We start from the raw sequence: 15,442 nt of genomic DNA on the forward strand, positions 1-15,442 counted from the left end.
CAGATTCTTTACTTTTTCAGCGTTTTGAAGACTGATTGAACCAAAGTCATTAAATTCCATTGTATGTCATCATTTAAATCGTCACTGTGTGGGACAAGAACAACTTCCTATATTGAATGCTTTACAGAGCTATCTAGACCAACATACCCCTGCAAAATACTTATATAACTGGTGGCGGAGTTATTTCTGTTTACTCCTCCCTAGAGTGTTAATGTAATTTAAATCACTTTCTTCTTAACTTTTTAACGATCATAATATCTAACTTGAAAAGGATTTGAAGTATTGGCAAGAGAGACAGAAAATTAGTATCAGGTTGAAAAGTTCTTACCTTTGTAGTTTTAACCCGCCTTGATTGTATTTTTGAGTGACACCACATATTATATCTTACTACTTCACAATCAAAAACGTAATCTGAAAGATTAATGTCAAAATCCTCTGTTAAAAGGAGCTTTTCTTTTACCAATTCCAGTTGTCCATAGACACCATGTCCAAATGATAATTCAAAATATTATAAACTGGCCAATTGAAAAATAAAACAAGATCTACAATACTTGGAAACTTCATTTTTAATTCACAGCTAATAAAAATGATGCAAGATCTTGTGTAAGCCTTCACGACACACAAACGAACAGACAAGTGAGTTTCATGGGCATATGAAGAATTTCTGTCTTTCTTAGGTACCAGTGCAGAATCAGCTTCGTTAATAGCCCTCTGAAACCAACAGGAGATCTCGTGATATCTTTCCTGTTCGACGACACGTGTTTGACGTTTGTCACCCTTATTAGAAATACAAGAATGAGTAGTTAAAAGAAGATCACAGGATTCACATCTTTTGATTGATCAGTAACAGGAGCAAAAGTGAACTCATCAAAAGCCTGACCAAAGCATATGTTAGCCAAAGGAATAGATTCCTGACAAACTTCATTCTCAAGAGCTCTTTTTGGCCATAGGTGTAGTAACTTCACAAGTTGGGTATAAATTAGGGATTTCATTTTCAATAGGATCAATCGTTTGATCCAAACAAGGCTTGTCAGTTATAAGCAGATTAACCACAACCTTATCTCTAGCTAAGTCATTGCCAAGCAATAAATAAACACCCTCAATGGGCAAAGATTTCAAAGCACTGACAGTCACTGTTCCAGAATCTAAATCCAATAAATTAACATGGAGAAAATTTTGAATAAAACTGCTCTCTACTCCCTGAACAAGAACACTTTCATAAGAAGAAGACTTTCCAGACAAAGGCAAAATACCTATTATAAAAGACTATGAGAAGCACATGTGTCCCATAATATTTTAATAGGCATAGGATTGGCAGAATCACAAATGAGTGATATAGAACCCTTTGATATGAATGGTTCATAATTCTCCATATTAGAATCAGACTAGGGTTTGTTTGACCCCAGAAATATATTGTTTCCAATACATGATCATGACCTAGACCTATGAGAAACAAGAGCATTTGGAACTGCTCTGTCTTTATTCTGTTGCTTATTTTTTTAAACTTAAGGCAATCTGAAATAATATGCCCCCATTTTCTTGCGATTAATGCATGAAGGAAGAGATAAAAAATATCAGTCTTATCAAGCATTGGATTCTTATTAGTTGTACCATATTGAAATTTGTAAGTAATTGCTTGAGACTGATTTGGTTTCTTACTAACCATCAGCTGAGAGGAAACCTATTGACAAGTGAAACTTTTTGAGGCAAGGAATATTTGTCAGCTTTACAAGAAGCTGAAGTATCTATCTTGTGTTCATGAAGATACAATTTTATATCACCTTGGATGCAGTTCTTGAACTCTTCGACTAATACGAGTTGTCTAAGTTTGTCATCGTCTTTATCAATCTTTTTAGATGCACATCACTGATCGAATAGTTCTTTTCCCTTGCAAATTGGACATGGATTTAGCTATTTCCTTTTTTGCAATTCTGAAACCTCTGTTGATATGCCCCAGGTACCAACTCATAACCCATTAAGATACGTTCCTTGACCAAACCATAATCAGTACTTGCTTCAACTGACAGTGAAGTATTAACTACTTGAGCTTTGCCAGTAAGTACACTCTGTAATAATAATCAAGTCCAATGCTTTCATGGCCATTTTAAATTCCTGGCTATTTTCTCAACACATGACAAATACTGATCTACATTTTTTCCTTAAAAATGGTACAAATTTAATATTTTTGTAACTACAACAGCTGAACTTTCATGAGGGGGATGCATAATGCTTGCCAGTTCTAATTCTTGTAATCTAATTTGAAATGTCCTTTCTTCCTTTAATTTTGCATTTCAATTTCATTAGCACCCCTGTTTCTTCTTTATGCAACACCTGTTAACAAATTATCCTCACTCCTGTTGCCCAAATTACTGAAACTTCTTTGGAGGAAACTTAAACATTAAGGACAGCTGTCAATAAATAACAAATGGTTGCCCTTATGAGAATCTTTACATACTTTGCATTCCACAAATGGCTGACAGGGACAGACTTCAAAGCCCACTCCATTTCATCTAAAGGACAGTATACATTAGTACAAGGTGATAACTGTGACCTTTAACGTGGAAGACATTTACTGTAACCTTTTCACTTGACTGCTCCAAAAGTCTCTTGGGATTCCTTTGAAGGAGTTCATTCAAGAGGTCTCTGTACTTGCAAATCTTAATACTAAATCTCATTTGTTGTTGTTTGGTAATAAAACAATTCTTTTCCAAAGACATTCAGATCATTATGTGACCAATCTATATAAAACAATTGTTTCAAATACAAACTGTAATGTTCAATGACTTACCCTTATTTTGCTAAATTTTCATTACTAAAATAAGCTTAGTTAATTTGGAATTCTGCTGTAGAAGTAGTTGGCAATATGTACATATGCTACTACACAAAATTGTATTCCAATCAAAGTCCTTGAGGAGAATGAAAAATAAATATAACATTGTCTATGCAGTAACAACAGCTTTCAAGTAAGTATAAACTTTTTGTTGAATAAATCTGACAAAAAATATATACTGAGAGTGTGAAAAACATAAATGCATTAGAATAAATGCAAAAATCAGTAGCAGAGTGTTATAAAGATAATGTAATTTGTATTATTTGATAAATGCAAAACAAACATAATTGATAGATGCTGTACAATTTTACATCATTTGAAACACTTCCACAGAGGATGTGCATCATTTGAAACACTTCAACAGAATCCTTCTCAACATTCAATGTAAGGTACTACAACCAGTAAAAATACAAAATTGGTTTAATGTTTGCTTTATTTTTTTTCATGTACTCTCAAACATTACAACAACTTTGAAAGAAAAATTATTATTCAATTACTTGTAGGAAACACATGGTTAGAACAAATATGTATGCCTGTATATAATTATTGACGAATCAAAGAAAATCCTTGTTACATTGAAGGGTATCCTAAAATGTACACCAAAGAAATATAGTGGAGGTCACATTGGGCATATTCTACATTCCTCAGTCCCACTGGGTTATATAAGTAATCATGCAAAGATTTTTTTTAAAAATAAACATTAATAAAGTCATTATTTGTTAATATAATATATAGCCCTTTATATTAATTGTATATAATTATTTTTTTTTAATACAAGTAATATTTCTGTGAAAATGTTGGAATATTTATTGCTTTCAAAACTTCATATCCGTAGATACTGACGAGTCAGAACAGTCCAATAGCATGAGAAATTACATAGGTTAGTGTCCATTATGCTGTACTGGACATTCCAATAGAATGAGAAATTACATGGGTTAGTGTCCAATATGCTGTACTGAACATTCCAATAGAATGAGAATTATATAGCCTAGTGTCCATCATGCTTTATGGGACATTCCACTAGAATGAGAAATTCCACAGGTTAGTGTCCATTATGCTGTACTGAACATTCCAATAGAATGAGAATTATATAGCCTAGTGTCCATCATGCTGTATGGGACATTCCAATAGAATGAGAAATTCCACAGGTTAGTGTCCATTATGCTGTACTGAACATTCCAATAGAATGAGAATTATATAGCCTAGTGTCCATCATGCTTTATGGGACATTCCAATAGAATGAGAATTATATAGCCTAGTGTCCATCATGCTGTATGAGACATAGCTAATTATCACATGGAGGCCTTTTTCCAAGCCTACAAATTATAATGATTTACTTTTCCCAGAAGTCATGAAAAATATCTCTTCAAAATTTAAAACCTTTTAAATAATAATCTTCAGGATGTGGAATCTCTAAAATAAAAAATGCAAATACTTAATCATCTTTTTAAGACAATGTCACTTCCATTTATGTCTGCAAAATATACCTCCTGTACAGTAGCTCCCCCAATATTGCATATAGCATAGGAAAAGACTGTCTGTTATCAAATATCAACATCAAAATAAGCAAGCAAGCATTTACTGAAGTTTAAATTAAATCATATTGGTGAAATATCACAGAATACGTCTGTAAAAAACAGAGTATGTTGCTGAGTGAAAATTTCCTCTATGACCCCTTATGCAGATGGCTTGGAAAAGTGGATGTTTTGGAAGCCAAATCAACAGTATGCCTTAAGTCTTTAATTGTTTTCAAATGTATTTCATGTATATGTTTATTTTACTTCATTGTTTTCTTTTACATTAGGGTTAACACTGATTTAATATCTGACAGTTCTGAACTCATTGTATTGTGCAATTATGGTAACAATGATGTCATGTGTCTGACTTTAAAATTTTGTAACTGCTGTGTTGTTTGTTATTACTTTCATCACTTAGAACCATTCTTTGTTGATGTTGTTGTTCTAGGGTTTAATGCCATTTTTCAGCACAAGATAGGCTATACATGGTGGCCAGTATTAATGGTGGAGGAAGAACCCTGTTAAACCCAGGGAAGAACCACCGACCAACGAGAAGCTACTGGCAGGCTTTCCCATGCAACCACGCTAGCGGAGCCTTGGACTCGAACCCACGCAGACAGAGGTGAGATGGCAGCGATCTGTAACAGTGAGTGCTTTAGACCACTTGGCCACTTGGGGCCCCAGAACCATTCTTTCAGTGCATGACTAATTAAAGGTATAAGTAAGAATTTTGTACTTTTTATGTACCTATAGTGCACAGATTTAATTTGTATAAAAATTCTAACAACAAAATTATTTAAAATATTCCTGGATTTGATGGTGTATGTAAATGGCTGACAATACAGTATGTCATTTCAGAGTCAAGTTAAAAATGTTTATTATCTTTAGAAGATCAAATAAGTGTGAAGTGTTGACTTATTATTTCATTGTAGTCTCAGATATTATTAAAACACTCCTTCAATCCACATCATTTACATTTTTTAACTAATGACCCCCAAAAATTTGAAAAAATATCTATATTCCTTCCTAGTTTGATAAAGTGATGAATTGTTGTTGTTGTTGTTGTTGTAGGGTTTAACGCCATTTTTCAACACATGATAGGCTATATATGGTGGCCAGTATTAATGGTGGAGGAAGAACCCATGTAAAACCCCGGAAAGAACCACCGACCCACGAGAAGCTACTGGCAAGCTTTCTCACATACCCACATTGGCTGAATTCAAGACTTGAACCTACACAGACAGAGGTGAGATGGCAGTGATCCATAACGGAGAGCGCTTTAGACCACTCAGCCACTCGGGGCCCAAGTGATGAATTAATAAATTTAATATACATCTAGGTTAAGTAGGCAAACATCTAAAGGTTTAATGGCATGAGTACAATTTTTGCTCTACATGTGATTGAAAGAATCTAGAATTTGAATTTAAATTACCTTGGTGTTTCATAAAAGCAGTTGTCGTATAGGAATGGTTAGATCAACTAGAGTGGGCTTTGTATCAAATTTGACTTCAAAGGCATCTTTTGTTTCAAATAATGACACTTAATATATACAGTGAAACATGGCTAATTAATGTATATACATAAAATATAAGCATATAAAAATGGCATAAAAGGGATATATTTCATGAGAAAGAACACTGAGTAAATACACCAGAGTGTTTCATCAATGAGATGAAATATAAACATTATTCAATCGATCAATTGAATTGTCTTTTTTATTCTATGCTCAAATATCTTGGATAGCTAAAGTACATAACATAGTTTAAAGAGCAGATTATGTCAGCTATTTAATAGGTATATTCTGATGTGCTGTGTGTATTGTATATTCTGATGTGCTGTGTGTATCATATATTCTGATGTGCTGTGTGTATTGTATATTCTGGTGTGTTGTGTGTATTGTATATTCTGGTGTGTTGTGTGTATCATCTATTCTGGTGTAATGTTGTGTATTGTATATTAAGATGTGATGTGTGTATTGTATATTTTGATGTGTTGCATGTACTGTACATCCTCATGTGTTATGTGTATTGTATATTCTGGTGTGCTGTTGTGTATTGTATATTAAGATGTGATGTGTGTATTGTATATTCTGGTGTGCTGCATGTATTGTATATCCTGGTGTGTTGTGTGTATTGTATATTCTGGTGTGTTGTGTGTATTGTATATTCTGGTGTGCTGTATGTATTGTATATCCTGGTGTGCTGCATGTATTGTATATCCTGGTGTGCTGTGTGTATTGTATATTCTGATGTGCTGTGTGTATTGTATATCCTGGTGTGCTGTGTGTATTGTATATCCTGGTGTGCTGTATGTATTGTATATCCTGGTGTGCTGCATGTATTGTATATCCTGGTGTGCTGCATGTATTGTATATCCTGGTGTGCTGTGTGTATTGTATATCCTGGTGTGCTGTGTGTATTGTATATTCTGGTGTGCTGTGTGTATTGTATATTCTGGTGTGCATTCTGGTGTGCTGCATGTATTGTATATTCTGGTGTGCTGTGTGTATTGTATATCCTGGTGTACTGTGTGTACTGTATATTCTGGTGTGCTGTGTGTATTGCATATCCTGGTGTGCTGTGTGTATTGTATATTCTGGTGTGCTGTGTGTATTGTATATTCTAGTGTGCTGCATGTATTGTATATTCTGGTGTGCTGTGTGTATTGTATATCCTGGTGTGCTGTGTGTATTGTATATTCTGGTGTGCTGTGTGCATTGTATATTCTGGTGTGCTGCATGTATTGTATGTTCTTGTGTGCTTATTCTGGTGTGCTGCATGTATTGTATGTTCTTGTGTGCTGCATGTATTGCATATTTTGGTGTGCTGTGTGAATTTTATATTCTGGTAGCTGTTTGTATTGTATATTCTGGCAGTGCTGCATGTATTGTATATTCTGGTGTGCTGTGTGTATTGTATATTCTGGTGTGCTGTGTGTATTGTATATTCTGATGTGCTGTGTGTATTGTATATTCTGATGTGCTGTGTGTATTGTATATTCTGATGTGCTGTGTGTATTGTATATTCTGATGTGCTGTGTGTATGGTATATCCTGGTGTGCTGTGTGTATTGTATATTCTGATGTGCTGTGTGTATTGTATATTCTGATGTACTGTGTGTATTGTGTATTCTGATGTGCTGTGTGTATTGTATATTCTGGTGTGCTGTGTGTATTGTATATTCTGGTGTGCTGTGTGTATTGTATATTCTGGTGAGCATTCTGGTGTGCTGCATGTATTGTATATTCTGGTGTACTGTGTGTATTGTATATTCTGGTGTGCTGTGTGTATTGTATATTCTGATGTGCTGTGTGTATTGTATATCCTGGTGTGCTGTGTGTATTGTATATTCTGGTGTGCTGTGTGTATTGTATATTCTGATGTGCTGTGTGTATTGTATATCCTGGTGTGCTGTGTGTATTGTATATTCTGGTGTGCTGTGTGTATTGTATATTCTGATGTGCTGTGTGTATTGTATATTCTGGTGTGCTGTGTGTATTGTATATTCTGATGTGCTGTGTGTATTGTATATCCTGGTGTGCTGTGTGTATTGTATATTCTGGTGTGCTGTGTGTATTGTATATTCTGATGTGCTGTGTGTATTGTATATCCTGGTGTGCTGTGTGTATTGTATATTCTGGTGTGCTGTGTGTATTGTATATTCTGGTGTGCATTCTGGTGTGCTGCATGTATTGTATACTCTGGTGTACTGTGTGTATTGTATATTCTGGTGTGCTGTGTGTATTGTATATTCTGATGTGCTGTGTGTATTGTATATCCTGGTGTGCTGTGTGTATTGTATATTCTGGTGTGCTGTGTGTATTGTATATTCTCGTGTGTATTGTATATTCTGGTGTGCTGTGTGTATTGTATATTCTGATGTGCTGTGTGTATTGTATATCCTGGTGTGCTGTGTGTATTGTATATTCTGGTGTGCTGTGTGTATTGTATATTCTGATGTGCTGTGTGTATTGTATATCCTGGTGTGCTGTGTGTATTGTATATTCTGATGTGCTGTGTGTATTGTATATCCTGGTGTGCTGTGTGTATTGTATATTTTGGTGTGCTGTGCATATTGTATATTCTGGTGTGCTGTGTGTATTGTATATTTTTGGTGGACTGTGTGTATTTTATATTTTGGTAGCTGTGTGCATTGTATATTTGCACAGAAAATATGGGTAATAAGATCATTGAAGGTATGAAAAAAACAAAAAAAAACAAAGAAGAAAATAAAAACAAGTGCATTCTGGGATTCAAACATAGTTCCCATTTTACATCACTGTATGTTATATCATTAGTCTAAGTAGATGACAACATGTTATTGATATCTATCGACTTGAGAGAAAAAATGTAATTGAATTATCAAACTAATTTCTCTTGGGAAATACTCTAATTTGGAGACTATTATAAAATATAAGTGTCCATCTATTATAAAATATAAGTGTCCATCTATTATAAAATATAAGTGTCCATAAGTATGTAATGGAAAGATACACAATTTGCATTATTTACAAATCTTTTGTTCCTAATTAAGTTATTAGCATTTTTGTTTAACTGTTTACCTTCTTCTGGTTAGACCTTCTTGCTATTTTTCTTTTCTTGGATAGAAATTCTGTATGTAATGGTCCTCTATAACTTATTAGCATTCAGTGCATTATATATATATATATATATATATATATATATATATATATATATATATATATATATATATATATATATATATATATATATATATATATACATTTGAACTTGTTGAATCACGAAACATTTCATTGCCAGCAAATGCATACTAAAAATAAGTACATACCGTAAGCTTATAATCCAGAAGTTGTAGTATATTTAATCATTCTTAAGCTGTTACACAGAACTCTGCGAGCAAAAAAATGACGTCCCATTTATACACCTGTTTCCAACTTTTCTGTAACTATCATCTCTACTTTGCAAAGGTTATGTACTTAATTATCATTTAATGCATGTTGCCTTATAGACAGTTGATTGCTTTTATTTAAACTGGATGAAACAGCCCATTTCTCGTGATTTCAAGAGGAGATAACTTTGTTGTTTCTTGATTAGTTCCTAAAGTCCAATAGGATCCAATGAATTAGCTGCAGACTGAATAGTGTAGGTGGCCACATATACCTGTTGTTTCAGCAACTCCCAGCTGCTGGCATTATTGTTCTGAATTTCAAACATTGTGTCCACAATTCCTGGAAAACTATTGTCCGTGTAGCTGTCAAACTTGCTAGGAGCAAACATCACATGCCTGGGGGGTGGGGTGAAAATATTTTTTGTGTTAGTAATAATATCATGATTATGTAAAGCCTTGTAGTAAAACACTTAATTTTATGTGACCAGTTTTACACGCAGATATTATAAAAATGCACACGGATTATTGATATAAACTTTCTCTAATAAATGTAAAACTTCTTTTCATTTATTGATAGCTGAGTGTATAGAATTATCTAAAATAAATAGGAATTATAAATTACTTCCATTATATTTTAATTGCTCTGTATAAATACATCATTAGTTTTGCTTTCCACTACAAACGTTTCATGACAACCATTATTAAACAAATGGTATAGTATGATTTATCGCATGCTAATAGTATAATTTCAATGTGCAATTATCTGTAATACAAATATGCAATGACTGATAATAAGTTGTAAGTTCCAGATTTGTATTCATGTGTATGGTGAAGGGAATTGTGTTTCCCAATATTGACCCCTTATGTCAAAATATATAATATATAAATAGATGGTGAAATGGTGCCCTGCTAGAAAACTAAAGCGGAATACAGTGGTCTCTTACTATAATGCAACCCATTATGGCACCGTCCCTTTCATTAGATGACTATAGTCAGGAATCTATTAACAATAATAATAATAATAATAATAATAATAATTGTTTTCATTTCATTTTCCCCATAACTTGACTGGCTGTAGGGGTGCCACTGATAACTTTGCAAAATATCTCTCCATTTTGCTTTGTTTTCCACTGCTGTTTGGAAATTTGCAAAGTCCATACCTGTCCACTCTTTATGTTATCTTTCCTTCTCTTTTTCTTTCTGCCTTATTTTCTCTTTCCTCTCACTGTGCCCTGCAGGATTGTTTTGACAGTCCAGATGAGAGTAAAACGTGAACATATCATCTTAGTTTGCATTTCTTTACTGTGGTGAGCGCTCTTAATATGGTTTAACTGCACCTTGGATTCTAATGTGCACCCGCTCATTAGAGACGTGGTCTGAGACTTTCAGTATCCTTCAATACCATCTCATCTCTAAAGCATGGATTCATCTCTCTATTTCTGCTTTCAGGGTCTCTGTCTCCCATACATACATGAGTATGGACATAACAAGGAGTGCATAAGCTTGATCTTGGACCCAAGTGTAATGCTGTTGCCCTTCCAAGTAGACTTCAGCCTAGCCAGTGCAGTAAATGTATGTGCACTTCTGGAAGGAACCTCAGATTTTCAACAAGCGTCAGAGGTTAAAGCTCCAAGAAATGTTAAGCTTGTCACTGTGCCCAGCTTCTGTCCATTCCCTCTTAATTCCTTCTGGATGCCACTTGGGTTGTTTGTCATTATCGTAGTCTTTTCAGTGCTTATCTCCATCCCATACCTTAGTGATGCCTGTTTGAGATGGCTCACAAAGGTTTCCAGTTCTTGTTCATCTCCTGCAAAGCCATCAATATCAACAGTAAAGCACAGGTTGGTGATTGTTCTGCCTCCAACACTGACACTGCCCTCATGGTCTTCCAATGTATCAGACATGATCCATTACAGGTAGATGTTGAAGAGAGTGAGTGAGAACAGGTACCCTTGTCCTACCCTGACTGTGGTTCAGAACCAATCTCTATGTTGCCATTGATGAGAACTGGGCTAGTCTCCTTGTCATACAGGTTTTCTATGGTGCTGATTTAGTTTTGCATTTATGTTGTATGTCAGCATAGTGGCCCACAAGGCTGCATGCCATACCCTGTCAAAAGCATTATTGAAGTTAAAGGAGACAAGGCAAAGGTCCTGTAGAAACTTTTCACAGGATTCTAAGACTGAAGATATGTTTTATAGTGTTACATACTGCTCATCAGTAATGATGTGCTCTGCTTGGAGCTCCATTTTGTTGAGGATCATCTTAAGCATAACCTGGCTTGGATGACTGATGAGGATATCACATAACCTGGCTTGGATGACTGATGAGGATGATCTTAAGCATAACCTGGCTTGGATGACTGATGAGGATATCTTAAGCATAACCTGGCTTGGATGACTGATGAGGATGATCTTAAGCATAACCTGGCTTGGATGACTGATGAGGATGATTATTCTGTAGCATTGGTACAACTGCAGATTCGTTTTCTTAGGAAGAGTGATGATCAATGACAGGTTCCATGGGGTGGGCCATTCTCCTGTTTGTAAACCATTACAAAGTGACTTTACTCAAGACAATACTTTTTGATTGGTCTCTTGAACTGCATTATAGCAAGGGAATACTGTAGAAAACATACCCAGCAGCAAGTATTTTTCAAATAGATCTGCCATCATACAATGCTTCAGGTGGTCAGGGTCAGTGTTATTAATTGTATTTGAGGTTTATTCAAACAGTATAAGCATCAATATATTGGTGTTTTATATGGCATATCTCTGTCTACAATTTTCTAATTTGGGTTGACATTATATGCAGGCAAATAATGTAAGAGTACAATTTGAACTCACATTTCTTTAGCATTGAAAGATTATAGTATATCCTATATCCTCTTTTTATCAAGATAACTTTCTGAGAAAACCTGTCACAATATAGGCCAATCTTGATTATCCAGTATTTTTAATGTCTGAACATATTGATTATCCATGGACACTTGATTTGTATTTATTACTTTATCATTCCCACCAAGAATACTGTGATTCCCTCCATGAATACTATGAACAAATTAGGCCGATATCTTTCAGTGAGCTTGAGTGTGGATTAAGAAATTGCTTTATGTATTTCAGATGATAAGCCCAGGGCCAAATAACTTTTAAAACATTCATGTAAGCTTATTATTAGATAAAGATCAAACAGGTAGGAAACAAGAATGCAAGGTCCATATAGGCCTGATGCTAATTTACTTGATTTACCTAATTTTACATGACTTATCAATAAGTAGCATTGTAAGCATTGTATTAAATTATCTCTAACTTTTGCATGATGTCGATTTTACCAAAGTTAATATAATCTGATACAATTATTTCAAAATATAAATGAATAATTAGTATAAACCATCTCTGTTCCTTATTCATCCTAGATCTTGCTGATCTAAACCTGTTGACTAAGTTGTGTCAAAACTGGATGAGAAATCCGGTCTGTAAATCTAGAGTAACAAGCTGTAGGAATCAATCTCTTAATACAGGCAAGATCTCATTTATGATAAAACCTGTCTTATAATAGTGACAGCAAGTTCAGCAAATCTGAAGCTAATAATTTTGATAATTTTGTATCAGTATATAAGCTGGGCCAATCATATATATGATTATCTCATTCATCTTTGTGAATCTAGCTCATCATAGAATGGGAATAAGAATTTTATCATATAAGCATCGATTCCAAGTATGACCAAAATTGGACCAAAAATATGACCTTCAGGGAGGAAACAAGGTCAGTCAATCAGATGTAAGATCACCTCATTGTCATATATGGATCTCATTCATTTTTATCTCTAGGGTCTTGAGATATAAGGCAATATTCCAAGTTTGACTAGGTATGGAGCAAAATTGAATAAAGCATATTTTCCAGGGTAATAATTTCAAATATGTATGACTAAAGTAGGTATTATCATAAGCTCACTTAACCTTATGGCTTGGTAAATTGAAAAGGGTGGGAGTGACAAACAAAGGTTAACATGTAAATTTACGTTGTTAATACATGTATGCTACCAAAAAGAGCTAGGCATAAAATACATCTCAAACCTGCGTAGTCGCGTATCCCAAAATATTTTCAGCACAAACCTAAAGCTCTTGCTCAAAAACCATAATCAGATGTCAATAAGACTGGAGCTAGAATTACAGAATGTTTCACTTTTTAACATTTCATTGGTTCCCCTACCAGCACACTAATATATTCCAATTACTACTTTATTCTCCTAATACTATCTTAGAATTTGGGTTATTGAGAATGTGATAGTTATAAAATGAATAATCCATACTTGTAGATTGGTCTTCCTGGCAGCCCCTCTGGGTCTATGAAGGCCCTCTCAAGCTGCATCATCTTGTCATTTACTATCCTTACAGCCAAGGGACTGGAATGGAAAATATGGCCATAGTTCTTATGATCTCTGATCCAAAAAAGCCTATGGTGACAAATTCATGAAAACTCTACAACATTATAGAAATACTTATCATAATCTTTGCAATTAGTACAGTGTTAATATATCATTATTTATATGGAATAAATATTTAAACAACTTATCTTAGTCATGACAAATCAAAATAATGCATAATATATGATCTGGATAACAATAAACTGAATAATGGATTATATCACAATGTTTGATGTCAAGAGCATGGAAACTAAAGGTTTGATACAATTTAAAGACATTACACAAACAATACAATATGAACTGTTACAGACAAAATAACAATATATGAGTAAGTAGCAATTTTGATGCCATGTTCATTCGTGATATCTGTTTTGATGCCCTGGTTGATATATTATATTTGTTTTGATGCCATGTTCATTAATGATATCTGTTTTGATGATATGTTCATTCATAATATCTGTCTTAATGCCATGTTGATTCATGATATCTGTTTTGATGCCATGTTGATTTATGATATCTGATTTGATGCCATATTTATTCATGATATCTGTTTTGATGCCATGTTGATTCACAATATCTGTTTTGATGCCATGTTCATTCATGATATCTGTTTTGATGCCATGTTCATTCATGATACCTGTCTTGATGACATGTTGATTAAAGATATGTTTTAATGCCATGTTAATTCATGATATCTGTTCTGATGCCATGTTCATCTGTGATATCTGTTTTGATGCCCTGGTTGATTCATTATATTTGTTTAACAAGATGTTCCTCTTGCATGGAATATGGCATACTCACAGCATGATCTGTAATGATGCTGCCCAACAGAGGAGATTCCAAACTTAAATGGAAAATGATGGGGTACGATTACCTACTTTCCACTTCAGAGATGTTACTAGTGATGTGCTGTCATAGGAGATCATCACTCATAGACTCCTTATAATGCTGACATGTCCCTGTAGGGCTAGAAATACTGCTCACATTTTCAAGTTGCTTATTTGTTAAGATCGCTTTTTCCGGGGACCAAGATTCAATAAGAAGTATGTCTTCTGGCTTCAAGTCAGCACCCCAGCAAGAAACTGACATGTCAGTGTGAAGAAAAGAATGTATGTCTTCTGGCTTCAAGTCAGCACCCCAGCAAGAAACTGACATGTCAGTGTGAAGAAAAGAATGAGGATTGGGGGTGTGAGCTGAGAATCCAATCAGATACCAGTATCAACTGAGCCACCAGCAAATGTAATGATGGAAATCCAATCACAAAGGGATCTGAACAGATAAAGCAACATTGAAGGTTTCTTGTTTGTTGCAAGCAGAAACTGGAGAGGGTGCAAGTAAATTCCCCTTGGGAACTAAGTCAGCTGCTGAAATCAGAATTCCCAGGAGTAAAAGATAAAGCTGGGTTGAAAACGATATCTTGGCCAGGGAGCCATTATGAGAGACATGATAGTGTCAATCCTGTCAGAAGCAACATGGACTCTTCAGAGCTTTGTGAGGAAATTCATCTCCATATATACAAAGTCCTCAGAAGGGATGAGATGCAGTTTTTTCTTGGTTCAGAACAAGCCAGAGATGGAGTCATAATAGACCAACAAATAGACTAGTCCTTCAGAAGGGAATCTCCAAAGATGTTGTGCATCCAACAGTCAAACTATTTGTGGATGGCAACCCCTAAAGACCTCAGGTGGGTTTTGACTACCACCATCACCCTAGTAAAAGCTCTTATAGCAGAAGCAAATACAAACAGAAAAGCTCGAAATTGCAATACCTCCTGACCTAGGCAAAACTGGAAGTATTTCCT

At 34.7% G+C, this 15,442-nt stretch overlaps 1 protein-coding gene across 3 annotated transcripts in view; it reads right to left on the minus strand.

The window, feature by feature from the left end:
• Positions 1 to 3,245: 3,245 nt before the first annotated feature.
• The window catches only part of LOC149786101 (glutamate carboxypeptidase 2-like), a 214,628-nt gene continuing 202,431 nt past the window's right edge, over positions 3,246 to 15,442 (minus strand). For all 3 annotated transcript variants that reach the window (XM_089976416.1, XM_089976414.1, XM_089976415.1), the window contains 2 exons: positions 13,528 to 13,620; positions 3,246 to 9,611 (listed from right to left, as the gene is read on the minus strand). In XM_089976416.1, the coding sequence (XP_089832542.1) occupies positions 9,425 to 9,611; positions 13,528 to 13,620 (280 nt within the window). In that variant the 3' untranslated portion in view covers positions 3,246 to 9,424. The remainder of the gene's footprint in view (positions 9,612 to 13,527; positions 13,621 to 15,442) is intronic.

Source organism: Sinohyriopsis cumingii, chromosome 12, assembly GCF_028554795.1.
Source record: "Sinohyriopsis cumingii isolate HCF-2022 chromosome 12, ASM2855479v2, whole genome shotgun sequence".
Taxonomy (NCBI): domain Eukaryota; kingdom Metazoa; phylum Mollusca; class Bivalvia; order Unionida; family Unionidae; genus Sinohyriopsis; species Sinohyriopsis cumingii.